The following is a 24,915-nucleotide window of genomic DNA, read 5'->3' on the forward strand; positions in this document are numbered from 1 at the left end:
AAAACCACAAATAAGAAAATACCATGTGGTGGATATTTATAACAGCCGAATCTCCTCACCACATGACAAAAATATTACATAGCACTTCAAAAATTTTAGACAACATTCTAAAACATTCCAAATTGAATCAACTATTTCCATTGGAGATGTACTAAATAATGCAAACACACACACACATCAAGTCCAAATTCGCCGAAAACCCCTGGTAGAGCCCCATATGACTTTACAATAACTACGAACTGTACCTCATCAGTGATGGGGGTCGGGTTTCGTTGGCTAATGGACGCCATGTAGGCGACTCAACCTTGTTTGAACTGGACTAAACACCGTAAACCGTAATTGAGAACCTTAAAAAAACCCTAGACCCTAAACCCTAAACCCCATACCCCCAAAACCTCCTAAACCCTATACCCTAAACCCTAATTCCAGAAGTTAAACAAAAAACCCTAGATCTTAAAAACCCTAAAAGCCCCAAACCCTAAACCCTAAACCCTATCACCCAATAAACCTTAACTGAAAAAAAAATGAAAAAAAAACTAAACCCTAACAATACCCTAAACACTTAACCCCTAAATACAGAGCACCAAACCCTAAAAACACTAAAACCTAACCCTAATAAAAAATTTAGACCCTAAACTGTAACACTAAATCCCACAATTATGCACAAATAACACCAAATTAGGCCCTGAAACTAAAATTAAATCAAATACAACACTCATTTAATCACAAAAAAATTAGGGTCTAGTCATACCTTCTGAAATTTGGGGAAAACTGAACCCGACGGCTGAAATCAAAGCCGAATGGGGAAATCGATGCCGAATCAAAGTAGAAATTAAGAAATTGAAGCCCAAATGTCAAAATCGAAGAAAATCGAAACCGAAATAGGGGAAATCGCAGGAAATCGAAAGGTATTTTGGGGGAAAAGTTAATAACAAGAGGGAGAAGGGAGTGAGATGCCGAAAGGGAGAAAAGAGGGAGAAGGGAGTGAGATGCCGAAAGGGAGAAAAGAGGGAGAAGAGACAGAGAGAAGAGAGGGAGGCCGAGAGGGATAAGAGAGATGGAGAAGCAAGTGGGAGGTTCAGAGGGAGAGCGAGTCCGAGATGGAGTGAAGGATGCTGAAAGGACGTTCGCAACGAGAGATGGAGGCCGTAGAGAGGGAGACCGGAGAGGGACGGTGGAGACGAGAGAGGGAGCAGAGAGCTTGGGTTTAAGGGAGACGACAGAGGGGCTGCGGGAACGAGAGAGGGGTGCGGGAACAAAATGGCAGAAATGAGCAAGAGGGTGTGTGGCAGAGAGAGCCTTGCGCTCGTTTCATGTACATGATTCTCAAAATCGGGCAGAAAACACTTTCCGCCGTTTTCTCTTGGGACATGATCTCTTGAGTCATGGATGATCATATATATAACATGAAGTTTGGCGCTCCCTAACGACCTCAAGACAGAAACTAAGTAATGCGCCTGAAGTTCTTGTCCTGAGTCATGTTGACTAACCCCCATTACTAGATTCTTTGTCAAGTGATGAATTTATTTCTTATTTTCCAACAACATGCCTTGCCAATTTAATGATATGTTTCATGGAACAGCTTTACTTGACGATTGAAGACTGCTGAAAAGCAATTGCGGGGGTTACTCGCATCTAAAACATCTCAAACAAAAAAAGATGAATAATTTATCAAATGTTGATTCTTTTTATCTTCTTTCAGACGTGTAGATAAAACCCAGGGTTCAACAAATATGAGCTCACTGTTCAATTCCATGGATGCAGATAAGCGTTACTTTTCTTTATTGAAGAGTCCTGAACCACTTTCTCAATAGCACAATGTCTAAGAGCTAACGTAAAAAGGTCCATAAGTTCTAGTATTATCAATTTATTTTGAAAATTTTTATTTACATTAGCAATTGAAAAATAAAATAAAAATAATTTAAAACAAGAAATTCAGCAATGTCCCAGTAGTATCAATTCTTTGTCTCCTTTGCCTCTCTGTAGAGTTCGTCAATAATCTCCTGCAATGCAATATAAATTATGAACACAGTTATTAGGTAATTAATAGAAGAGGGCATCCAGGCAAGGATCCGTCTAGTGTGGAGAAAATGGGAGATTTAAAAAGGTAACCTACACTAGATTAGTGAGGGAAAAGACAGTAACTTCCTAGGCAATGAAACAAAAAAACACAGTTGAGTTCGAGAATTACTTTGTAATATTTGAGTAACTGTGGCCTCTTGAGTTTGAAAGTTGGGGTTATCAATTCCCTCTCAACATCAAAAGGTACTGGCTCCAGATGAACTGCCCGTAACATCTCAAAACCTCTCAACTGTGCAGAAAACAGTAGTAGGGTCACTCAAGAGGGTGTTTGAATCTAAATAAAGTTGAACAGAATTGAGATTCATACATGATGTGCCTGTCCAACTTTGTTGAGCTCATCCAGAATGTACTTTCTTGCCTTCAGGTTTTGGCAGAGTATTTCAAAATCTCCTTTCTCGTTCTCTGCAGCAGCCCATTCTACTATGGCCTTCCTCTCTGGAACTACCACTGTTACGAGAAAGGACTCAAAACTGTTCCCATATACCCAAACCTATGCAAACAACCAGTAGTAAGTAGTCTCAGGAGCTATAGGAAAAACACTTAACAGATTATCCCATTCTCAAACATCTAGAGTAAGGTAACAACCACTGGAGATCCAAAAATTTCTGGAAGTATTAACAACCACAACCACAACCATGTCGCCACCAAAAGGCTTGGCATGTACAACTATGAACTTCAGAACACCATTGAAATTTTGAGCTAGGCAAATAAATTGATGTCAAATCTAAGTAGGAAAGCTTTTCAGTATTAGAGGAAGAAAACAAATAAGAGTTATGAAACCATGTCTCTCTTCTTGATGAATTTACAAAGAATAGAGGAAGGCCAGAAAGATGTTGATGGCACTTGAGGAAGAATGTAAAGTCATGCAACCAAACAACAGAATTAGAAAAAGCTCATAGCAGATGTAACAAAGCTTGAAATATCTACTTGGAAGAAAGCTCATGTTAGAAGAAACATGAACAAGGCCTCAAAGCCCAGCAGACATTCAACTCTCCTTATCCTGTTATAGTATAGCAGGAATTTGAATGTGGACAGATACACCAAAACTAGAAGAACTGTAAATGCACCTAACCAATGTCTTCGATCTATTACTAAAGCTCATATTAATGAATAAGCCACTATGGTTATGTGACATACCGAAGCCACAAGCGGGCAGCGGCTATATTTGCTCTCAACACTCTCTATGGCAATATATTCCCCCTGAGACAGCTTAAAAATATTCTTTTTCCTGTCTATTATTTTCATTGCACCATTTGGCTGCCATTCTCCAATGTCGCCTGCAGTATATATACACAGTACCAAGAAGGCTTCATTACAGTGCTTTCATTCTTTTGACAATATTACTCAAATTTTAGAACGGAAAAGGAACCTAGAGTCTGACCTGTATGAAACCATCCATCTACGAGGACATCCTCTGTAAGGTCCTGGCACTTATAGTAGCCTGAGAATAGGGTTTTACCCCTCAAACAAATTTCACCACGTGGCACATCAGCAAGTGCATCATATCCCATCTCTGGAACAGATTCAAGCCTGGCTTCAATTGTTGTGACTGGAACTCCAACAGTTCCTATCATAGAGAATTCATTTGCTATGGATGTAAAACAACCAGCAGAACTTTCAGTCAAACCTGCGAAACATGAACGACAGTGCAGTTTAGCTACTTTATATGTGAATATTGGACCCCATTGGCCTAGTTAAGTGTCCTTTATCTTTCTACCTTCAATAAATAGCACGCTTTTACAATTTACTTGTTTCATTGGGAAGAATATTTTCCTAAATTCGACTTTTTAAGATCATACATCATTCTACAGTAATAATCAACAAGAACAGGGTTGCATGTTGAGACTGCATGCATATAATCAGAAAGGATCTTTGTTAATACTGCAGGTCATGTTTAACTACTCAAGGTGCTCCATAAATTTATAAACAACTACTCTCTTACCATATCCTTGTAACAAAATGCTGCAGCTTGTTACTCTCAAAAATTCCTCAACATGCTGAGGCAATGGTGCTGCTCCAGATAACATGATACGTACTTGTCCCCCTAATCCTTCTTTAATCTATAAAAAAAAATTATAATAGAATTAACCAATTTCCTTTTTCTTTGGACCTTCACTTCTATGTATTCCAGCTCTCTTTTTCTAAAGAAATTCCCACCATTTCAAAAAAAAAAAAGATTGATTAACTTCAATATAAAATAAGTAGATAAAGGAAAAAAAAGAATTTTCATTATAGCTGACTGACTTTATTGAAGACTAGCTTGTCAAAGAATGGGGATGCCTCATTCTGTTTAAATCCCTTCTTCAAGTTCTTCAATTTTCTGAAACCACAAAGACGCAGATGTATTAATAAACAACAAGGGTCAACAAAATCACATACAGAGCAATATATCGGGCCGAACATACTGATCATAGGCATATTGAAACAGTATCTTTTTGAGAGCTCCTCCAGATAAAATCTTGGCATTTATACCTACACAAAGAGAGAAATTGAAGCACAAAAAAATAAAGATTCAAATATTTAACACTCAACCTAAGAAGAAACACCCCATACCTGTATATATACGATCAAAAACTCGAGGAACTCCACAAAAAATTGTGGGCTTTAATGCCTGGATGTCCTCAACCAAAAAGCGAACATCCTAAAATCTCACAACCAAACAATAACATAAATATGGTATAACTTTACAGTGACAAAAACAGCAAGGAGAAGACAAGATCTAAGATGATCAACAATTTAGAAGTTTTACCCCACGAAAGAAGCCAACTGAAGCACCTTTATAGATGCAATATGTCTCAATTATCTGATCAAATATATGCGCCAAAGGAAGGAATGAAAAGTATCTGTCTTTTTCAGTCACCTATGATCAAACAAGAAAAAAGAATAAACACCCTGCTCATAGTATTACCCTTAAGAATCAAAACCTCAACCAGCTAAGATGGCATTGGCAATCATATTTGCATCACTTGGGCACCCAGAGATATGTAATTCAAGATAGGGGGGAGGGTGTGAAAGACAAACAACTACAGAAAGAAGATTATGAACTTTTTTGTAGGTCACTTTACCGCTTTATCTGTTTCCTGAAGTAAATGTTCTATACTCAGGACCTCCAACATAACGGCCTCATTACTAAGAAGAACTCCTTTTGGGTCACCAGTAGTTCCACTAGTGTACATTATCGTGCAAATATTTCCCTTTTCTTTTGGAGGAAGTTTGTAACTTGGATTTCCCTAAGGAAACAATCAAAAACCACAAATGAACATTAAAATTTCTTTTGAAGAAAAATAATAAAATACAAGTTTGGAATAGGATCCTCCATGAGTAGATAAGTTGGGCCTCACCAGTGAGAGAAACTCTTCCCAAGAATAGCAAGATACTCCAACTACTTCAGCCTCTTTCTTCTGTGTAGCAGTAACTGCTCCAAAGCTAACAATTGCTGAATAAATTGAGGCAAGTTGCAAGAAGTTAGAAGCCTTTAAAGAACTGATCTTAAACACTTGAACTTCACAAGCTCTAATACATACTCTGTAGGTACTGTGCACAATTTGAGAGGCAAGCTAGCATCTGAACAAAACAACATAAATCAAAACCACTTCAAAACGTGCTTAGTAAAGCTAAACAAACAAAGATAAATTGCAATGAAGATTGTGAGAAACAGCTTCAAATTTCAAACAAAACTGATACAGGTAGCTACAGAAAGCTCCCAATTAGATTGGTCACTATCCAAGAAGTTTACCCGTCAAATGACAGATCTATCTGATCAATTGACTTTTCTTAAATAGACAAAAGCAGACAACCCACAATCCATAAGTAGCATACCATCAATGAAATGGATTTCATACTCTTTCATTTAGAGATTTTTAAGCTGTAGTTTTTCCTCAACGGCACCCTGCATAATTTGTCCATGTCAAAGTGGCATAAACGCACCAGTTACATGGCTCCTCGAAGAGAACATGATGTTTTGTGCAGCCTAGAGTGGACAGATATTCAATAGTATGCACTTTTGAAAAATTAGCCCAAATTTGTTATTTCAAGCAAATTTCTTCTATTATAAAGAACTTATATAGAAATCCAAGCTTAGCTTTTTTACTTCTTTAGGTTTTACATGCATAAGATGACAACTCAAAGAGTATGTGCATTGGTGTTTGCCACACAAAATATACGGGAAAAAATGCAACATCAACTAGTTGGAGAAAGCACTTTTATGTTCATCTGTTTATTTTCTTGTGTTGGGTGCACGTAACTTTCACACACACCTGCCCAATTTAAAAAAGAAAGACAATTTCACAGTAAAAGGTGCAAGAACATCAAATTGGGTGGTTTTTAGTTTCTGGTCACTTTTTAAGACCTTGACTTGATTGGGAGGAAGAAAGGGGCTTTTCAAAAAATAAAAAATAAATAAATAATTCAAAAACAAAGTAATCAACAAAAGATAAGATAATCATACTGAGTCAATCTTGTTCTCTTGAACAAAAGCAATTGAAACTTCAGCATGGTTGATGATAAACTCTACTGCATTGGCGCCTGCAAGATACATACAAAAACATCATTTCGCCAGCACTGTGTTGACTACTTTGATACAAACCATTCAGTCCTTTGATCTTTCTTATCACAGGTTTGGATATGGAACAAAAAAAAAAATAAGGACCCACCAAGTGTATCATATAAAGGCACATAATAGATTCCATGGCTGTTGCAAGCCTGTACAAGAACCAAAAAAAAATAATTATCACATTTGTAACCCCTGAAACAGGCGATTCCACACAACTTTCTCACTGTAATATATTTCTTAAAAAAGCATTCTCGAACAGTTCACAAACACTACAATTTACACATCCACAAATACCAAGCCGCACCTCCATGGCTATTATCCATTTGGGGCAGTTTGATCCATATATGCCACACCGACCTCCCTAGTGACACGAAAAAAGGTTCATTCCAACCAAAGACAATTAAGTCCGATAAGCTTGAAAGAAATTTATCCCAGGGACAAGAATGATACTCAAATCTAAAAGTGTTACCGGATTAACTCCACATGCTCTGATGGCAGCTCCAACTCTAATAACCTCTTCATAGACTTCCTGGTATGTTTGCCAAACATAAGGCCCGACCTAAATGTTCCACTCACATTAGTCTACATTCCATTTTCCTTTCAATACAAACCAAAGCCAGAAAGGAAACATAGTAGCATCTGCAGATTTAAATATACTACAAGAAAGAAAAAAAAAAAAAAGCAACAGACAACTGAATTGTGTTCTACCTTCCCATCCACGACATCACGACGACCAAGCATCGGATTATTGGGATTCCTCTTAACGGATTGACTGTTACAAAGGAAGAAGCAGTATCGATCATGAGATGCAGCGAGCTTTTCCTCCACATAGACAGCCAAGCAAATGCAATTAAAACTAGACAGAGATTAATCGACAGGAAAAGATGCATAAGTGCAAAAAATTCATCCATGGAGGAAAGCAGGGTCTTTTCTTCTATCATTTTGAAGGAAGCTTGAATACATGGCCTCAAGCTGTTTGAAACACGAAAAACTGCAGGGAAACTATACTACGAGAAACCCTTAATATGAGACGACGATAAGAAATTTTCCTGCCTTCTTATTTCTTTTGATCCTTGCAAGAGACATGAATCCTACATACTTAAAAAAGACTCAAATCTCAACCCTGGCTCAAGGTTGTGTTGGATTATATTTTAGGGCCTTGGTTAACAAATGAGACATATATGGGTGATCCAATATGAAAAATCATTAGTACAAAACATGCGAATAGCTATCTCAGATTAGACGGTTGCACCATTGATTAGATGGCTGAGATAGTCATTGATCATGATAGGATGATTGAGATAGTGTTTCACATGTTTCGCACCAAATGATTTTTTGTATTGGATCAACCCTTTTGAGACAAGTAACGTTTTATATATTTTAGGGCCTTCGTTAACAAATGAGACATATATGGGTGATCAATATATGAAAAACCATTGGGTACAAAACATGCGAATGGTTATCTCAGATCGGACAGTTACACTATTGATCAAAGATAGACATTGATCGTGATCAAATGATTGAGATATCGTTTAACATGTTTTGCACCAAATGGTTTTTCGTATTGGATCAGCCCTTTTGAGATAAGTAACTTTTTTATATATTTTAGTTAACAAATGAGACATACATGGGTGATCCAATATGAAAAACCATTAGGTGCAAAACATGCAAATGACTATCTCAGATCGGACGGTTGCACCATTGATCATACAACTGAGATAGTTATTGATCGGACGATTGAGATAGTCATTGATTGTGATCGGATAATTGAGATATCGTTTCGCATCAAATAGGTTTTATATTTTTATATTAAAAACATTGCTGAAAGGGATTAGTGGCTGCCTTTATAACAAAAGTAGAGAGAGAGAGAGAACAAACAAAGAGAACATATGAGAAAGAGAAAAGACAACATTTCCTGTGCATTGACAGACCTCTGGTACCCATTGGGGTAATTCCATATGTTGTCTCACTAGCGGATTGGAAGCAACTCTGTCAGACTGCTTGGCTGTTGTTTTATGATTTAATATTCATCTCAAAGTGACCAGCAAAATTAATGGTTATTTTACAACAAATAACCCTACCATGTTTTTAACTCATTAAACTCTTACAGAATTTTAGCAAAAAAACCAGAAGGTGAAAAACCGTCGTGAGAGAGGAGCTAAAAACTCGATGAGCAGAACAAGAATATAAAGAGGAAGAAAGAGAACCTGAAGAACTCCCATGGGGACTGTAAGCTCTCGGGCAGTTCCAGCAACCCATCTTTGGCGTAAACACAGCGATACACAGGACCGGCCGTAGGCTTATCTCCCTGGGCAGGCCGCTCCTCCTCCACCTTCACCGTGTAGACATCCATGGCTTCCACAACTCGCTGCTCCTCTCTGTGCTGCGATGAGAATAAAGGATAGAAACAACCCATCGTTGATCAAATGGGATAAGATCCGTATAAGTGGCGGAGACAGACAGAGGTGGTTAGCTTGCAGCAATAAATTCAGACTGCTTAAAGACGAGAAAGCTCCACCAAATTCCGAGCGGCGTTTAATGAAGCTAAACTGGTTAACCCTTTTATAGGTGGAGACGGCATTATGCTGAGTGGTTGTCCGCCCTTCATAGATGACAGAAGATGTTTCTTAACCGTTTTGGAATGTAAATTGGTAATGGCTTTCTCCACTACGTGAAAGGAAAGCTTCAAAGTAGTTGAAAATGTTAATGCGGAAGAAGAATTTCCTCGAAGCCGTTTATTTATAATTTTTAAACTTCTATGAAAAAACTTTAAAAAAAGAAACTGAAACGGACTTGAATGATTCGGTTTCCAGACCATTTGATCATTATTTGATTTAAGATCAAATCGTTGCTTTGAATTTCTATAAAACTGAAAACTCCTCCTGCTTTGTCGTAGTCGAATTGACTGGTAAAGTATATGTTTTGAGAAGATCGGAAGAAAGTCTGCAACAAGGTCTGAAATGAAATTTTTAATCTCAACCATGGGAGGCCAGACTCGGAGAAAGGCAAACAATTGGAGTAAATGAAGTTCTGCCGTCCTCTGAGAAAAAAACAAGTCCAAGGGACAGCAAGAGCATTAAAGAAACAGAGCGATAAGCTTATTTTTTCAACTCAACCGGGCGGCTTGTCTTCCTTGTGTTTATCGAAACAGACAAGAAGAAGACCCATTCTGTAAGACGAATTAAATAAGCTCATTCTTCTCTTCTTCTTCCTCTTCTTAGACATTTTAGTCTGCCATTTTCTGCAGAATCTGGTTTATGAAAATGGCAATCAGTGATGTTAAACTAAACAAAAATCTGTCTGATTAGGCCTGTGTAAAGCATAAACAAATGTAGTTGGCGTCGATTTTGATTTCTTTAACAAAACATCCCAAAATGCCAATCCTTAAATTGTCTGTTTCCTCTAACTATCCCCACGGAAAACTTTTCAAGGAAGACAGCTTTGTTCTACTGCTATTTCGGATTAGCTTTTTCTGCAGTGATTCAACTGGTGAAGTTGTGATTGAATCAATGGTCATGAAGAAGCCCTGCAGAGAGTTCAATGGAAAATCTAAAGCTGAAAGTGAGAATGAGATCATACCTTTTTTTACCAGATGGATGCTAATATTCAAGCTAAAAAAGGAAGAACTATGTCTAATCAAAAGAACTCAAAACAAGATGTATAAGTTGATCTGTGGAAGGCATTTGAGAAGTGGAGTTACCGTGAATTACTCAGTAATTACATGCTTCGTTAATGAGTTTTGAACTGTCAGCTTTTGATCGGAATATATTTGAGCGTTTCAATCGTACAAGGAGGTTGAGGAACCAATTAATAGGAGTTTTCATTTTGTTGGCTGAAGCAGATTCTGGGAAGAATGAAACCTGTGAGCTATTTTTGGATGAAAGTGGATACCTTAATAAATCATGTATTAAGGCATTTGTTATGTTCTGCATGGTTCCTATTTAAGTTTGTGTTATTCATGTATCAAACTCATTTTTGAAAATTAGAGACACTAACGGTCCGTTTCAAACCTCACAGAAAATAAAAGAAAACAAGAATTTGGTAAGTTCAGGGAAAAGTGGGAGGGAAAGTAAAGTACTTGTTTGTGTTAGTGTGCGCAATGAAAAGTGCAATGTAAAGTACTTGTTTGTGATAGTGTGCACAATGTAAAGTACAGTGTAAATTATTTATTTGTGTTAGTGTGCACAAAGGAAAGTGTGGTGTAAAGTACAAATAAATTATTTATTAAATAAAATATTTTGATATATCTAACTTTCAAAAAATTAAATTAATATTAGTTAATAAATAAAATATATTAAATATAACAATTAAATAAATTCTTACTTTTATATTATTAAAATTTTAATTTTGTAATATCTAGATATGAAATAATTATACAAACATCGTACTACACAACGTACTACACAAACATCGTAATAATAAAAATAAAAATAATACAAATATAACTCAATCACTTATTTAATATAAAAAATTACAATTGTATATACAAAAATACAACACACAAAATATTTGTCAAATTAGGGAGGGGAAATAGGGTGGATCTAGTTCCTTTTTTTAGCTTTTTTTTGTCAAATTAGAAGTTGGGGTTTAAGGTTACGGGTTCGGGGTAAAGTTGAGTTATTAAAAATATGGCTCGAGGTTAGGTTAAGTGTTTAGAAACTCCACTTGACCCAAACATTCAACAAAGGTAAAATTATTTTAAAAGGAACGAAAGAAAATAAAAATAAATTATTAGCTTTAATATACTTTATAATTAAAAAATAAAATTGGGAAGTAATTAAATACTAAGTATTGCATAATGAAAAAGTCCAAAATATGAATATAAAATCAAAAATAGAAAAAGGAGATTATAAAAAAAAAAAATAGAACATAAATAATAACAATGGTTATTTAAAAGAAAAAATTAATAATAGTTATTATGGCGTGCGTTGCATTGAGTTACAGTTCGTCTTCCTCGCTCAGCAAGTGGAACAAATAACGGAGGTTGCAGCGAGTGGAGTGAATAATGGAGGTTGCAGCGAGGAGAGAAGTCATTGGTGCAAGGGACAACAAGAGGAAAAGAGTCAAGCGCCGGGGAAAGGTCGCAGAGGGGGCAATTGAAATGGCCGAAGGTCACGAGCGAGAGAAGAGTCGGAGAGGTTGCAGAAAGGGGAGAGAAGTCGCCAAAGGTCGTTGATGCTGGGGATGGCAAGAGGAAAAGAGTCGAACGCCAGAGACAAGTCGCACAAAGGGCGATTGAAATTGCCGAAGGTCGGTCGCGAACGAGAAAGATTTTTTTTTCTCCGAAGCTCTCATTCGACAGAGTCTTCCTTCCCGACAACCCGATGTAATTGAGGGAAAATGAATTCAAAGTTCGACCCCTCTGAATTCACTTTCCCTCCCATTGTGCCTAAAACAAGGAAAAGTAAAATACATTTGTATTTTACTTTCCCCCTGCACTTACGCTGCACACTATCAACTTTTGGCATATTTTACCCAGCGTAAGTGAAATACATCTCACTTACGCTGGGCACTAACAGGGCCTAAACTGTGTTAATACATTTTAGTTAAATTCTTGAGAGAATTTACATTCTTCCTTTTAACTTTCCTCATTTACTAACATGGCCAAATGTGTGCCAGTTGTGCGTGCAACCATACTTTTGAAAATTGCATTCAGCATTTCAAATAATGTCCACATTAGGTCTCCTTAATAGGGTCACCCGGCTTTTAGCCAAAAATCTGCCTTAAAGTCGACAAGGTCTTCTTGGCCAACTGCCTCTGCGTGAAGAGAATTTGCAGTTGAAGGGCACATGCACATGGCCATTCTCTAAGCATTTAATCATAGATAAGCAACCCCATCAAAATTGACGCAAACCAGCCTGTATAAATTAAATTTCAAAGCTGTTGATTGCTAAGAAATGGTTTCAACTACTGTACCATTCCCTCAGTGACCACAGTATCAATACTCAGTGCAGACAGCATTTATGAGAAGCAAGCTGGTCCTAGAGTTCAGAATGGTTTTATTAATACAGAAGGTCGGAGACAATGCTCCCAGATTGGGTAAAAGTGGTCTACTGAATATCCTCTATTCTCCATAAGAATGAATTGAATGGCCCAAACAGCACAAAAGAAGTGAAACAACGAAAGTTACATTTTTTTTTTTTTCTGAGAAAAGGACCAGGACTCTCTGTACACAATGTGCAAAATAATTGACCCACTTTCCTACATGGAAGCAAGGAGCTCTCTCATCTCAGCTACTGATGGGATGGTCTCAGTAGGATAAATTTTGGCAACCAGTTGTGCAAAGCTATCATACTTATCCAAAAACTCTTTCTGCAGACAGAAGGATATTGTTAGGTGACGAATACCCATTTCATAGTCAAGTTGTCACAAGCTTCATCTCCAAAAATTCACAACCCATGGGAGCTGACATTTCCCAAAAAGACATAAAACAGATGAACATTGGAAACAGGCCACCTATACCTTGCATTTATCCCATAATGATGGGAGCAACTCTTCAGACGTCAAGTTCTTCTGTAATTTTCTGTACATTGCACTGATGGACTTGTCCACCTGTATGCACAACATAGAAATTGTTCTTTTAATAGGAAATAGATCTAGTGGCTTAGCTTAATATTAATAATACCCTTTCCACATACCCCTGATAGGCTTGATTTCAGTGTCTTCCGGAGATCCATTTTTGATAGTCCAAGTTGGAAAGGAATCTTGAGAAAATTGAACCATATGTCAGTAATATTTTGAATCTAAAAATATTGGATGTCCCCGAAGAGAGATCAAAGATACTAATTGAACTGCATCAGCATCCTCTCTTACCTCCTCTGGCGAAATAGTGAACATTAAATCCTCAACTCTACGAGCAAATTGGAACAGTTTTTCAAATTGCTGGAAATAACGGCATTGGAATAAGAGTTTGTCACATATACAGGATAGAATCTCTAACTTGCAGGATAAAAGACAATTATGACCAAGTTGTTGATCAAAAAGAAACATAAACCTCTCACAACTTGCAAATGCTAAATCCAAAACAGACAAGGAAGTTGCAGCAAACTACTTACATAATATATGATCACGTTGATGTGGCGTGTACATGCTTGTTCATAAGATTCACTTGCTTGGTGGTAGAACTTTGCCAGTGTTGGCACATCATTGGCTAGTTCATAAAGACTGCATAAAGCATATTGTCATTTGAAAGTGGAGCATTAAATATTAACATGATACTTCAAAAAAAAAAAAAAAAAAAAGTTTCATTTCTAATCAATCTAAAACTAACCTCTTCGTTTAGAAAGACAAAAAAGCTTGGACTTTATTTAGAGCAGTACCTGTTCTGGAAGGCAGCATAATTCTCCAGCAGAACAATTTCAGCGTACTTAGGATCAACTTGTGCAATTTTCTCCAATGTCACAAACATTATGCTTACCTGGATCAAGATAAAATATCATCCTGCATGTCAAGTTTCAACTTTTAAGCTGTAAAGTTAATATATCAAGGTTCTTCTTTTATGTGTACATTTTAGAATTAACTCCTCAGGTTGAAGATTTCATGGCATTAAAACATCTCCTGCAGTTAGACAACCTATAATACACACCAGATATCAGCAGACAAGAAATACCCACTAGTTTAGTGTATGCTTGGTCAACTAAATCTCTGGACTGCCCCTGAATGTACTGCTCCATACGAGCAGCAAGAATTGCAAATCTGCAGACATACACAAGGAATAAGATATTTCATCAAATATTGACGTACAAATCTATTCAAAGTAGGTATTCAACAAAAATAAGAAAATATTGAAGAATGGACACACTGCTTTGCAGTTACATATTCACCATCAACCACCTTAGTTGAGGCTCACCTTGGGATATAAGAAAGCACACCCGTTTGCCGCACATTGCGCTCATTCCTTTCAATCTGGTGACAAGCTTCATCCACAAACTGGAAAGACGGACATGAGACTTTTATATGTAACTAATTAATTCTAATGAGCGAAAGATATCAAGGGAAGAAAAAAGACAAACAAAAAGATGAAAAGAGACACAGTTGACAAACTTTATTAAACTGTAAAGATATTCTCGACTCCAGGTCGTCAAGCAAGAGGCGCACAAATCCTGCTGCATCAGCTTTCTGACCAGAAAGATAGCGTTCAGTGATCCCATGCATTGATATGCAGCGCAACGGATCAATCTTGTACGCCCAGTCCACCACACTAAAAAAGTCCTCCTGCAAATCTCAGGCACCCACAATGTTTACTGAGAAATCATCTTTAATGAATATTTTTAAAAAGAATTGTACTTTAGAAGGAAAAACAATCATGGTAGCAGTGGAAGCAAGGTGTGTTCCATTTAGGTGCTGGCCATTTCATGTACCGTCTTTTGACCATCATCAGATTAAGTTAATAACAGATCTACTTAGCTAAGTGCTTCCATAGAAAGGATATCAGTCAACCATCTCAAAATATAGGTACCTGTTGCCTCCTTGAAGAGTTTGTCTTCCTTTAGACAAATCTAGATGGATCTATGGTCATTTATACCTTCATTTAGAGATATTAAAGCACCATCATTGACAATTAATTCTTTCTTCAAGAGGAAGAGAGGAGCATTTTTGGTAGCTTCTAAAATCATCTCTTAAAGCTAAGCAGCAATTTTTGAAAATTCATATAGAAGAAGCAAGAAGTAACATCATTGGTGACAATTGCTAGAAACAATTTTTTTTGGAAATGGTGTGAAGTGATTTACTTCATAGGTGACAAACAATACAGCCAAAGGAGGATTAATCCCCAGCCTTTGCAAAGGGAAGGAGGGAGGGGCAACAAGTCGAAGCCGAGACACCCATCTTTGTCAGAAATAACATGTATTATTGCAGGAAAGGATAAAGAAATTATATCCGTAAGATTAAAGGATTAGAATATTACTTGAATCCCATCAAGCAACTCATGTAGTGATTCATTCAGTGATCCCAGCTCTATAGAAGTTCTACCTAAAACAAGAAACAAGAAAAGTCTAGTCCCTTGATACTAAAATTTTGTGAAAAAACATTTGAAATTGAAAAAAACATTTACTAGGTTTGATGTCATTCCCGTCCATGTCCATAGGGCTTAAATCATCATCGTTAGCATCATCATCAGATCCATTTTTGTTTGGAGCAAGTGTAGGAACCTCAAAGCACATGAAGTGTGCAAAGAAAGAACTCTGCATGGTAAGAGTGAACAAGCAGTTAAAACTTCATAGCATGACAGAAAGAAGAGAGTTAGGGGGTAGGGGTGGGGGAGGAAAGAGAGTGACTTCAACAACAAGGAGAGGAATAAAAATTGTTAGCATGACAGAGAGAAGAGAGGAAGGGAGTTGGAGTGGGAGAGGGAAGAGAGTGACCTCATCAACAAGGAGAGGAATAAAAATTGTTAGCATTTTTCCATATGCATCTGAAACATTAGAAGTATCCGCATTGTTCATTGCTTGGTTGGGACCAACAGAACCTTCAAGCCAGACAGCTGGATTTCTAGAGGCTTTAGTACTTGCACGGAGCTCATTTGCAAACTCGCGAGCCTGTACATCATAAGGATCTAGGTTTTTCAATTTTTGTAGTAAATTCATCACCAGTGCTAAAGATCATTTAATGAAAAAAAAAAAAAAAAACTCTACTCACCTCCCGACGAAGCAACAAATTCAGGGAATGACAGTATGCTTTCCTCAAGGGGCCCAAACAATTTTTATCAAGACTCTGAAAAGTTCAATTATCAGAACAATGAATTGCAACATCCCAAGTAACTGAAAAGGAATACATAATAATGCTTTCCACTAAAATTAGAAAACCTTCAAGTGCTGCAGAAGTCGTGCATATGTTCTGCACTTATAACGAAGGTCAGCATGATCAGGCCTCTTCAATTGACCTCTCTGAATCCCATCAATCGCCAACAGTGAGATTTCATTAAGCAAAAGATCTTTAACCAGTGGCAGGATAATCAACATGCACCAAAAGGATATTTACCTGAGAGAAGTAGCTCTTGTCATGTATCATAAAATCCACTAAACTAGCAAAGTAGTTTCTTAAAAAATCTGATGCACGACGAACAAATGCAGCTTTTAACTTTTCCAATTCTGCACGCTTTTCCTTAACCTGTGGAGATTTCATCACAAACTTTTAAGAGTATGCATTACAGTATGAAATGACAGCATAAATTTTGCATTCGCAATATATCTTAAACATTGACAACCAGGTGAAATGAAACTTTCTTTTCATTTGAATGAAGAAAGAATTTTATTTAGACACAAAAATAAAATAAACAGACCCATCACCCAGAGATGTAACGAAGAAACAAACAGGAAAATAAAGCTGACCAAGCACAAGCTAAATAGGAGAACAGCTGCTTAATTGACAGGAAGCTCCTTTCTAAGCGAGTGAGTCAGCAATGGAGTTTAACTTCAAGGTCAAACCACATGGGTAGAAAATTTGAGGTTATTTTTCAAGTTAAAGTTTTATATAATATTCGTTAAAATACTCCTGTTAGCTAAACATGTACAAACATGAGTTGGCCACAAAAATTACATTTGTGCTAAAAATCATAGTTACTAGTGAAGAAGTTAACATACAGCACACATATTTTCATAGCAAGGATCCACATTTGGAACTTCTAAAGCTCGTAAAGCACCAGTTAACCATTCACATGCTTCAACATTTTGGACCATGCGAGCCTCATCAAACGAACCTCCAGTCAAAGATGCTGCATACTGTAGTTGAAAGAAATTGTTAGAAGTTATCATGGTATTGAAAACAATAGGCAAACCAACTGAAAACAAGTATATCCAAAGTATGCAGATGCAAAATCATTTGAAAGAGCATACCTCAGATGGGACACGCAAACGTTCAAGAAGCTTATCAATCTCCTCAATGAGTGTTTTATTATTCACAGACTGCAACTCCAATTTATTGTTTCGGGATTCAATCTGAACAACAAACAGTAGAGGGAATGGGAATGAGAAAGACATTGGAATTCAAACAATAACAAGACTTCTCACTCATACCACCAGAACAATAATGAGAAAGGAAACAACAAGTAATCAATTACAACAAAATATTACCAGAGGCTGACATCCAACTAGCTTTCTAAAATGAAGTCCACTAGAACAAGAAAAATGGCCATACCGATTCTATATCCTCTCTCATGTGCCTAAGCTTCACATTGAAAATACCTAGCCACTCATCCATATCTTCAAGACAAATAGTTGCAGTTTCCAGTCCCTGTGTCACCTGTTGTAGCTCACAGCATTTAAAAAAATGAGAGGTCAACCAAAACATATCAGCAGATTCAACTTCTTTAAAAGATAAAGAATCTGCCAACAACTTCGAAGTCCAATTAAGGAAAATATTAGCACAAATACTAACACAGTTCTGTCCAAACTCTATGCAATGTACACTGATTAGAGCCATCACATCATAACCAAACCTCTTGTACTTCCAAGGCCATGAAGATAACATGATATAGAAGAATGCTAGACATACCTCTTCAAGCTGTGGTTCACTTTCCAAAATAGCATGTATATTTGCAGCTTCCAGTGCTTGAAGCTCTCTCTTTAATCTTTCAGAAAATGCTTCTGCTTCACCAATCCCCATAACATACCTGTATAAATCAGTATAAAATGGTCAAATTTGTTTGAACAGCACAATGTAACAACACAAACCTAAAAGAGAATAAATAGTCAATTCCTCCAACACCTATTGGCTCTTCACAAATACTGATTTTATGTTCTTATAATGAGAAGCAAGATCAAGTGCTTCTTTTTTATTTATAAAGAAAGCAAGTTCAAGTATTTGACATTAAGACAAAGGGACTGCGTAGAAAAAGCTTACAACTTTCTTTTTCAGAACATGTGAGAGATAGATAGTACATACGTTCCAAGAAGAGCCTCCATGTCCTCTTCTTCAGCTTGGGAAACGAGGTCTCTTTCAACAGTGACTTTCATGTCATCTTCCATTATTAGAGATACAGCTGGCCCAGCATCACTAATCACTTGATTGGGAACTGTAGTTGTATTTTCCTAGTAGAAATTGATAATGTTGTTGTTAAAGTGGAGTTTATCAGATTCTATGTAAATAAGTTTCTTACAGCAGCAGTGCAGTATTATGCAAGATAATCTCATAAAGACTTTGGTAATAGATTGTGAAAATCAAAAGACTAAAATTCAGAAATAGGAGAAAATGAGAATTGGCTTATTGTTGACTTTCACAAGCTTAAATTAAACCAAAACACAGACATGTTTAGCAAAGCAGAGAATCATGAATCAAAATTTGAGGGGAACGCAACAAATTCTTTTAAACTGCATTTTAGCCAAAGAGTGATCCAGAATAGTGGATGTAAACTCAGCATGAAAAAAATATTTAAAAAAAAAAGAAATGCAACTCTCATTAAATAGCAGAAAATTAAATATTCACATACCTTTGCCCAAAGAGCCATCTCAACCACATCTATACCAACGACTTTAGGAGGACGTCCTAATACTTCCCTGCACATGTTTAAGATACACAGAAGAAGGCGGTTCCTGAAAAAGAGAAAACAAGTTGTGAAGTTATTATTTCTTTAATGCACTGTAAATATAGCAACCATAATTATCTCAGAAATTCTAGAACGTCATCCTATGTGCAATTAGAAAAAGATTCACAGATAATGTATGAAATAAATAAACAACATTGACATACAAAACTTTCCTCAAGAGTCATTACCTGTCATCAAGGTTGCGCATGGTCCACTGAGGTGGAGCCACACTCTGATTTCTAAGGTTGTCAAATCCCTATATAGATACAATAAAAACAGAGAACAAATATAATAGATAAGTATTTTTTGAAATTTGAAATTCATAAATATGAAAAATTCACAAGGGAACCATAATTTGGCTTCTTCTCTTTGGCTGAATATATACTATTTTTTTTTTGTAATAACAGTACAAAATAAGATTCCATTAGCAGCCTGCACAGGAAAAGAAAAACTTCTCTACAGGCTAAACCATTTAAGTGAATTGATGCATAGATTATTACCAGCATAAACGTACAGCCAGAGGGATCATTTGCAATAACCTCCACTTTTGAAAGATGTTTGAGTTTGTATAATTTTGCTGGCTAGACAACCAAAAGCATTTCAAATGAAAAGAAACAAAATCAGTACCATAAGAAGGAACATCAAGAGAATACAACATGAACCAAATATTTACCTCAAGAACTCCTCCAGTTGAATATTTCAGAACACGGAGAAGAGCTTTAGTCCTCTGACCTTTGGAGGAAGTCTTGGCTGCAAAAGAAAAGTTTCAGTCACATCTTGTATCAACATTAAGTCAGGTAAACAAAAAGCACTTCACATTTTTATGTCAGAGATAAGAGTGATATACACTACAAGCAGTAATTGCTCTTCCAATATGACCATGATACCAATTTGAACATAATCAAAAATATCAAATGACTTAGCAAATAAACATATAAATGTGAAGTGAAGGCTGGAGAATAAGGATAGATACTCTACACTGATTTCTTTTTTTCAGAAAATGGAAACAGAGAAAGTACTGGGGGGCCCTGAGGGGGGATACAAGAAGAAAGCAGCAACGCAAAACTAAATAAGAAAATAAAAAAAAGGAAAATTAAATTCAAACAACACTAAGCCAAGCCAAGGAGTAGAGTCCCCAACAACAAGGCATAGTTGGAGAACTCCATTCCTATCAAGAGAGTCGACAACATGATTGGCTTCGCGAAGGACATACTCTCAAGAGATGGTGAGCTGCATGTTGATCTCCATGACAGCACAGAAAGTCTGATAAAGATGCCAAAATCAAATTTACATATTTATTCACAGGATATGGCACCTGTAAATAGCCATCACCGTCAGTACCAAAACTTCTAGATTGTATTTATTCAGTTTCTTGCAACTGGTAGCATGAGAAATAATCTTGCAAATTTCTATAGCTATTTCATCAGCTTTCACTTGCAAGTTTTAGTTTTCAGTGATGACATTTTCTTAAACTTCCCACTCCAAGCTCACCTCAGAACTATCTCTGTAGAATTGATAGAAACAATCTCACAACCTGCTTCATGGAACAAGGACCTACAATTTCAAAAATATATTCTGCCCAACCCAGTAATAAGTAATATGTGATAACCTTCTTCCAAGGAAACATGACTCTACCAGTTATGAGTGTGCAAGCATTCTGGATAAAATAACTTGTGGTAAGCTCAGTGAAAGAGGCCTCTAGGTTTTCATTAAAGCTTATAGATACAACAAGCCCTATCCTCCATTCCTCCTTCATTGTCCTCTAACTTTTGCTACTTGGGGGTCCATCAGCAAGTTGGGGCTTATTTATGCCTCCCATACTCCTTTTTCTGAGCTTCTTGTTCAGTTTCACTCTTGCAGGTCTCACAAGGCCAACAGAATTTTCTAGAATTAGCCATTGAAACTGCCCCAGGGGGTTGTGCAATGACGGCAATATAAGAAGACATTAAGTGGCTCTTCCAGCTCTTTGGTAACACCATTGGAGGCATCATGCGTACTTCAGAGAACATGTGTCTTCTGAACCTTACTACCTAGGTTCCCACTAGACTGGAGTAGCTGAAGCTAAACTTAAATGGTAATTCCTATAAAACTTCAGGTGAGCTGGATAGGAAGTGTCATCAGGAAACACAATCGTAAGATTCTCCTCCTCTTTCAGGTTCAGCTCTCAGATGCAACTTTGAGGAGGCCAAGGCCTCCCTAGATAAATGCTTTTTTCCACAGTGTTAAGCTCTCTACTACCAGCATTTCTTCTTACCCTTAACCATTGAAGGACACTCCACTATTGTTTTAGGCAGATCTCCTCCTCCTTGGAGGCTGGAGCGTATCTATGGATAAATTTCACTATCATATACTAACTCCTTTCCACTTACAGGCTGAAAGCAGATAGTTAAGCCAATGAAACTGTTCCCTCAACAGCATGTTTCTGCGGGTAACACCATCCCCCTAGTATCTAAAGGCTTGAGTTTATTCCTCTCACTCTCATTAATATTTCCTATTATGTCTTGCTACTTTCAAAAAAAATATTCCATAGTATTTAATGCAAAGCTCATCAAATTTGCAAAGAGAACAAAATAAAATAGAAAAGAAGATGAGCATGCCCTGAAATTAATAAGTGTAGTGCTCGGAGAAACTTGCAAAAGAAAGAGATGTAGCAACCACCAGGGCAAGTTTCTCAAAGTTGCTTTTTGAATATTGGCAACATTGCTCTACTCTTTTCTTCAAGTCAGATACCCACTTGATTTGTATGTAGTGGGGCATCATCAAAGTTTTTTTCAAATTTTGTTGCTTTTAATTTGAATACTCTGCTATTCTGTTATATCCCTTGTGAACTCCATTTTTTGTCTCCAGTTTTTGGTTGAGAAAATGAGTAGATTACGTTGAAAGATAAAAATGCAAATGGGAGACAGAGGCTAAGCCTTCAGCTTCAGGGAACCAGCCAGGAGGGTTAACAACGGCAGCATGCTGACGCATCACACACTCTCCCAAAGCATTTTTAATATAACTGGTGGCCCCCAAGTTACAGCAAGCCGCCAAGAGATTATACGAGAACCAAGCCGAAGTTCTATCAACAATGTTTTTTCAAACCTCGATACTGACAACTGAAACTCCCATATGTCACCAACTGCACACTTTCTTAAGTACAGGCTCCCACATTTTTATTTTCATGGTTTGTATCATACAACTTGCATATCTAAACAGTGAACGATGAAATTACATTGACAAAAGAGATGGTTATGCATAACCTTGTTCGAAGTTTAATCCTATAATTAAGCAGATAGAGTTACAATGACATTTGTTTTATTTTATGCAAAACACACAATACACACAATCGATGCAAAGCCCCGGAGAGACTTGGAACACAAGATATAACACTAGAAGCCCCCCACGAAGCCAGTAAGCAAAACGTCAATCTACAGAATTATTCTGCCGTCACACGTCAACTGAAACAGATCTCAGACGACACAGAAGAACAGGATTATTGACAACCAAAACAAGCAGAAACAGAGAGGAAAAACGAAAACTGAGAAATCCGAGAGAAATTCGGAGAGGAGAAAAAAGCACTTACTTGATATCGCGAGAACCCTCGGCTTCGCCATGTGCTGCCGACCCAATCGGCCAGATTTCCCCCAGATCCCCCGGCTCTTGGCAACTCGGATAGACATGACAACCTTTTGCTTGGTCCCCGTGGAGTCGATGGCGGCCTCGCAGGCTCGCCTGAGCTCCTGGTCGTCAGCACTCGATCTAGCCATCACTGTACGGCCCTGCGATTCGAGCTTGCGGCGTCTGCGAAATTAATCTCCACTTCTTTTAACAAGGGAAAAAAAATGACAAAATGAAGGCGAAGCAGCCAGCGTCCTCGCAGGTATTTTTTTTTCTTTCGACTGTTCGTTCAATTCAAAGCTTCAAGCTTCCAATGGAATCTGTCGCCGCTGCAAACCAGAGACTGGTCTGATTTCTCGAGTACCTACGGTTGGTTAATTTCCGGTTGTTCCGAGTTAAAAGCGCAAAGGCTGGTTCTTTGCAAAATTAATAATATGAGTTATAACATGCTCAATTTTGTAATGCGATAATGCAGTTTCATCTTTCATGAACAAAATCCAAAATGCTCAATTTCTGCTTTATTTTTGTTTATCTAAGAAAACTCAACTACTAGTAAACCTTCTTATACGATGAATAAACTGATGTTTTAATAAATAATTATAGTGGCAATGTATCCTGTATATATATATATACATATTAAGGCTATGTTTGGAACCTAAAAAGTGGAAAGAAAATATAGAGAAAGAGAAAAGAAAAAAAAACTCCAAAAAAGGTTATGTCTCGGTTGAAGACTTTAATCAAATTCTCCTTTTCTCAAATTCGTGGAAGAATCTCTCAGCTAGCCTAAAGTCTTTCTTATCTTTTTCCTATTTTCTCTTCTCTACCCGAGCTCTCTCTCCCTTTGCTATTTTCTTCTCTTCTCCCTCTCTCATCTTGCTCGAGGTTTCAAGCACGGGGTCCTAAATTCAACATAGTATCAAAACATTGAATTTAGGATCCCCATGTCAGAAGGATGCTCATAATAAGTTATGATCAAAATTACTTGTAGAAGGCTCTTTGTGAAGCAAGATTGAGCTTGTTGAGATAAGTTTGTTTTTCATTCTTGTTATTATAACTTCATGCTCTTGGTTTTCTTACCTCTAGAAGATGGTTCAGAAATGATTTTATTATTGTCTCCATCATATGAAAGTATTGAGATTTATGCATCCAGGATTAGAAGAAGTTTACCAGGTTGTTTTTGTCAATTTGCAAGTTCTTGGCTGAAAATCAGTTTATGTTAAGATTTTTTGAACGAAGAATTATTATTTCATGGGAACAAGATGTTTCTAATGAAGAACAATGTTCTTGAGCCTATTATAAGTGGTTTTTTATCCATTGGATTTCAGAAATCTAATTACTTAGCATGTATGCTAAACTTCTCTATTAACTGAGTTGTTTGAAGAGTTGGATACTCGGTTTTGTGACTTTTTTTGGAGAATTTTTTTTGAGGTCTCAGTGTTCATATTAGTATTACAGAGATATGATCATCTCTCGTGCCAAAGTTCATCAGTTTTTGAATTAAAAAAAAAGAAAGAGAAAGCTAAAAGAAGAAGGTTATTTTTTTTGTGCAAAGTGTTGTGCAGAGTTTTTAAAAACGGGGAGGTCAGACCTTGTTTGATTCAAAGCCATGAGTTGGCTGCTTGCTCTTGAAAAATCAAGAATGGAATATTTTGTTTTACATAAAAGGAAGCAAGTGCAAAATAATTAAGGAAGTGGTTCTTTGGAAAGTCTAGTTGGCGCCAATCTATTTGAAGAATGATTGCTATTTTTTTTTAAATCTCACATTCAATAAATATCTTCTTGAGTTGTTTAATTTTCAATCAATCATATCTTGCCTAACTCATGAGGGATTGAATCTAGAATTTTTTATTCCAAGATGGAGTCAAATATATTTTTGGAATGATCTAACTCAGAATGCCACCTCACCTTACTTGATTTCATGCTTATTGATTGATTTTTGTTATTCTCTAAAAGGAAGACTAGAGAATTAATTATAGAATTTTTTGAACAACAAGTTTACTTGCCTAAAAGGCTTGATAAGCTCGGGTTCTCCTCCCATATACATGATCTAGTCATGGCTTCACTTAATTCTACAAGCCGCTTACTTAGGCTACTTCACATTTGAGCTAATCTATTACCCTTGAATTGCTTTTTATGGTTGAAGAATACATGGGTAGCAAGA

At 36.9% G+C, this 24,915-nt stretch overlaps 2 protein-coding genes across 3 annotated transcripts; both read right to left on the reverse strand.

The window, feature by feature from the left end:
- Positions 1-1,811: 1,811 nt before the first annotated feature.
- On the reverse strand, positions 1,812-9,028 carry LOC137952800 (probable CoA ligase CCL6). Its single transcript, XM_068799870.1, has 19 exons — positions 8,842-9,028; positions 7,343-7,406; positions 7,104-7,193; positions 6,939-6,995; positions 6,735-6,783; positions 6,530-6,606; positions 5,607-5,646; positions 5,424-5,518; positions 5,148-5,312; positions 4,832-4,942; positions 4,636-4,723; positions 4,488-4,554; positions 4,327-4,402; positions 4,025-4,142; positions 3,464-3,709; positions 3,220-3,359; positions 2,390-2,572; positions 2,192-2,311; positions 1,812-2,003 (listed from the first exon to the last, which is right to left on the reverse strand). The coding sequence occupies exons 1-19, from the start codon at positions 8,985-8,987 to the stop codon at positions 1,956-1,958; spliced, it is 1,980 nt and encodes a 659-aa protein (XP_068655971.1). The 5' UTR covers positions 8,988-9,028; the 3' UTR covers positions 1,812-1,955.
- Positions 9,029-12,477: 3,449 nt separating this feature from the next.
- Positions 12,478-23,132, reverse strand: LOC137952891 (exocyst complex component SEC3A-like). Of its 2 annotated transcripts, XM_068799994.1 has the most exons (25): positions 22,720-23,132; positions 19,828-19,904; positions 19,655-19,735; positions 19,343-19,410; positions 19,059-19,161; positions 18,515-18,660; positions 18,125-18,242; positions 17,768-17,872; positions 17,467-17,568; positions 17,215-17,352; positions 16,613-16,741; positions 16,438-16,518; positions 16,271-16,345; positions 15,997-16,170; positions 15,687-15,816; positions 15,540-15,604; positions 14,678-14,848; positions 14,484-14,563; positions 14,248-14,329; positions 13,954-14,051; positions 13,690-13,798; positions 13,448-13,516; positions 13,273-13,338; positions 13,097-13,186; positions 12,478-12,946 (listed from the first exon to the last, which is right to left on the reverse strand). In XM_068799994.1, exons 1-25 carry the CDS (start codon positions 22,901-22,903, stop codon positions 12,836-12,838), a joined length of 2,652 nt encoding a protein of 883 aa, XP_068656095.1. In that variant the 5' UTR covers positions 22,904-23,132; the 3' UTR covers positions 12,478-12,835. The 2 variants fall into 2 exon arrangements, 1 of the variants encoding a protein (XP_068656095.1); XR_011112331.1 differs by lacking the exons at positions 12,478-12,946; positions 13,097-13,186; positions 13,273-13,338; positions 13,448-13,516 and having other exon boundaries at positions 13,711-13,798; positions 14,244-14,329.
- Between the last annotated feature and the right edge of the window lie 1,783 nt (positions 23,133-24,915).

The sequence above is a fragment of the Aristolochia californica genome, unplaced genomic scaffold, assembly GCF_029961685.1.
Source record: "Aristolochia californica isolate CCGP_79_NKW_82.1479 unplaced genomic scaffold, dmAriCali1.0.hap1 SCAF_16, whole genome shotgun sequence".
Taxonomy (NCBI): Eukaryota; Viridiplantae; Streptophyta; class Magnoliopsida; order Piperales; family Aristolochiaceae; genus Aristolochia; species Aristolochia californica.

Bases quoted from the DNA above. Each gene is read 5' to 3' on its own strand.
- LOC137952800 (XM_068799870.1), bottom strand. From the start codon at position 8,987: ATGGATGTCTACACGGTGAAGGTGGAGGAGGAGCGGCCTGCCCAGGGA. The intron at 6,607-6,734 runs GTGGGTCCTTAT...TGTATCTTGCAG, and splicing joins GCCTTTATATGATACACTTG to GCGCCAATGCAGTAGAGTTT. The intron at 3,710-4,024 runs GTAAGAGAGTAG...CATGTTTCGCAG, and splicing joins CATTTTGTTACAAGGATATG to GTTTGACTGAAAGTTCTGCT.
- LOC137952891 (XM_068799994.1), bottom strand. From the start codon at position 22,903: ATGGCTAGATCGAGTGCTGACGACCAGGAGCTCAGGCGAGCCTGCGAG. The intron at 19,411-19,654 runs GTAATAATCTAT...GTATCTATATAG, and splicing joins CTGGCTGTACGTTTATGCTG to GGATTTGACAACCTTAGAAA. The intron at 18,661-19,058 runs GTATGTGAATAT...AATTTCTACTAG, and splicing joins AGATGGCTCTTTGGGCAAAG to GAAAATACAACTACAGTTCC.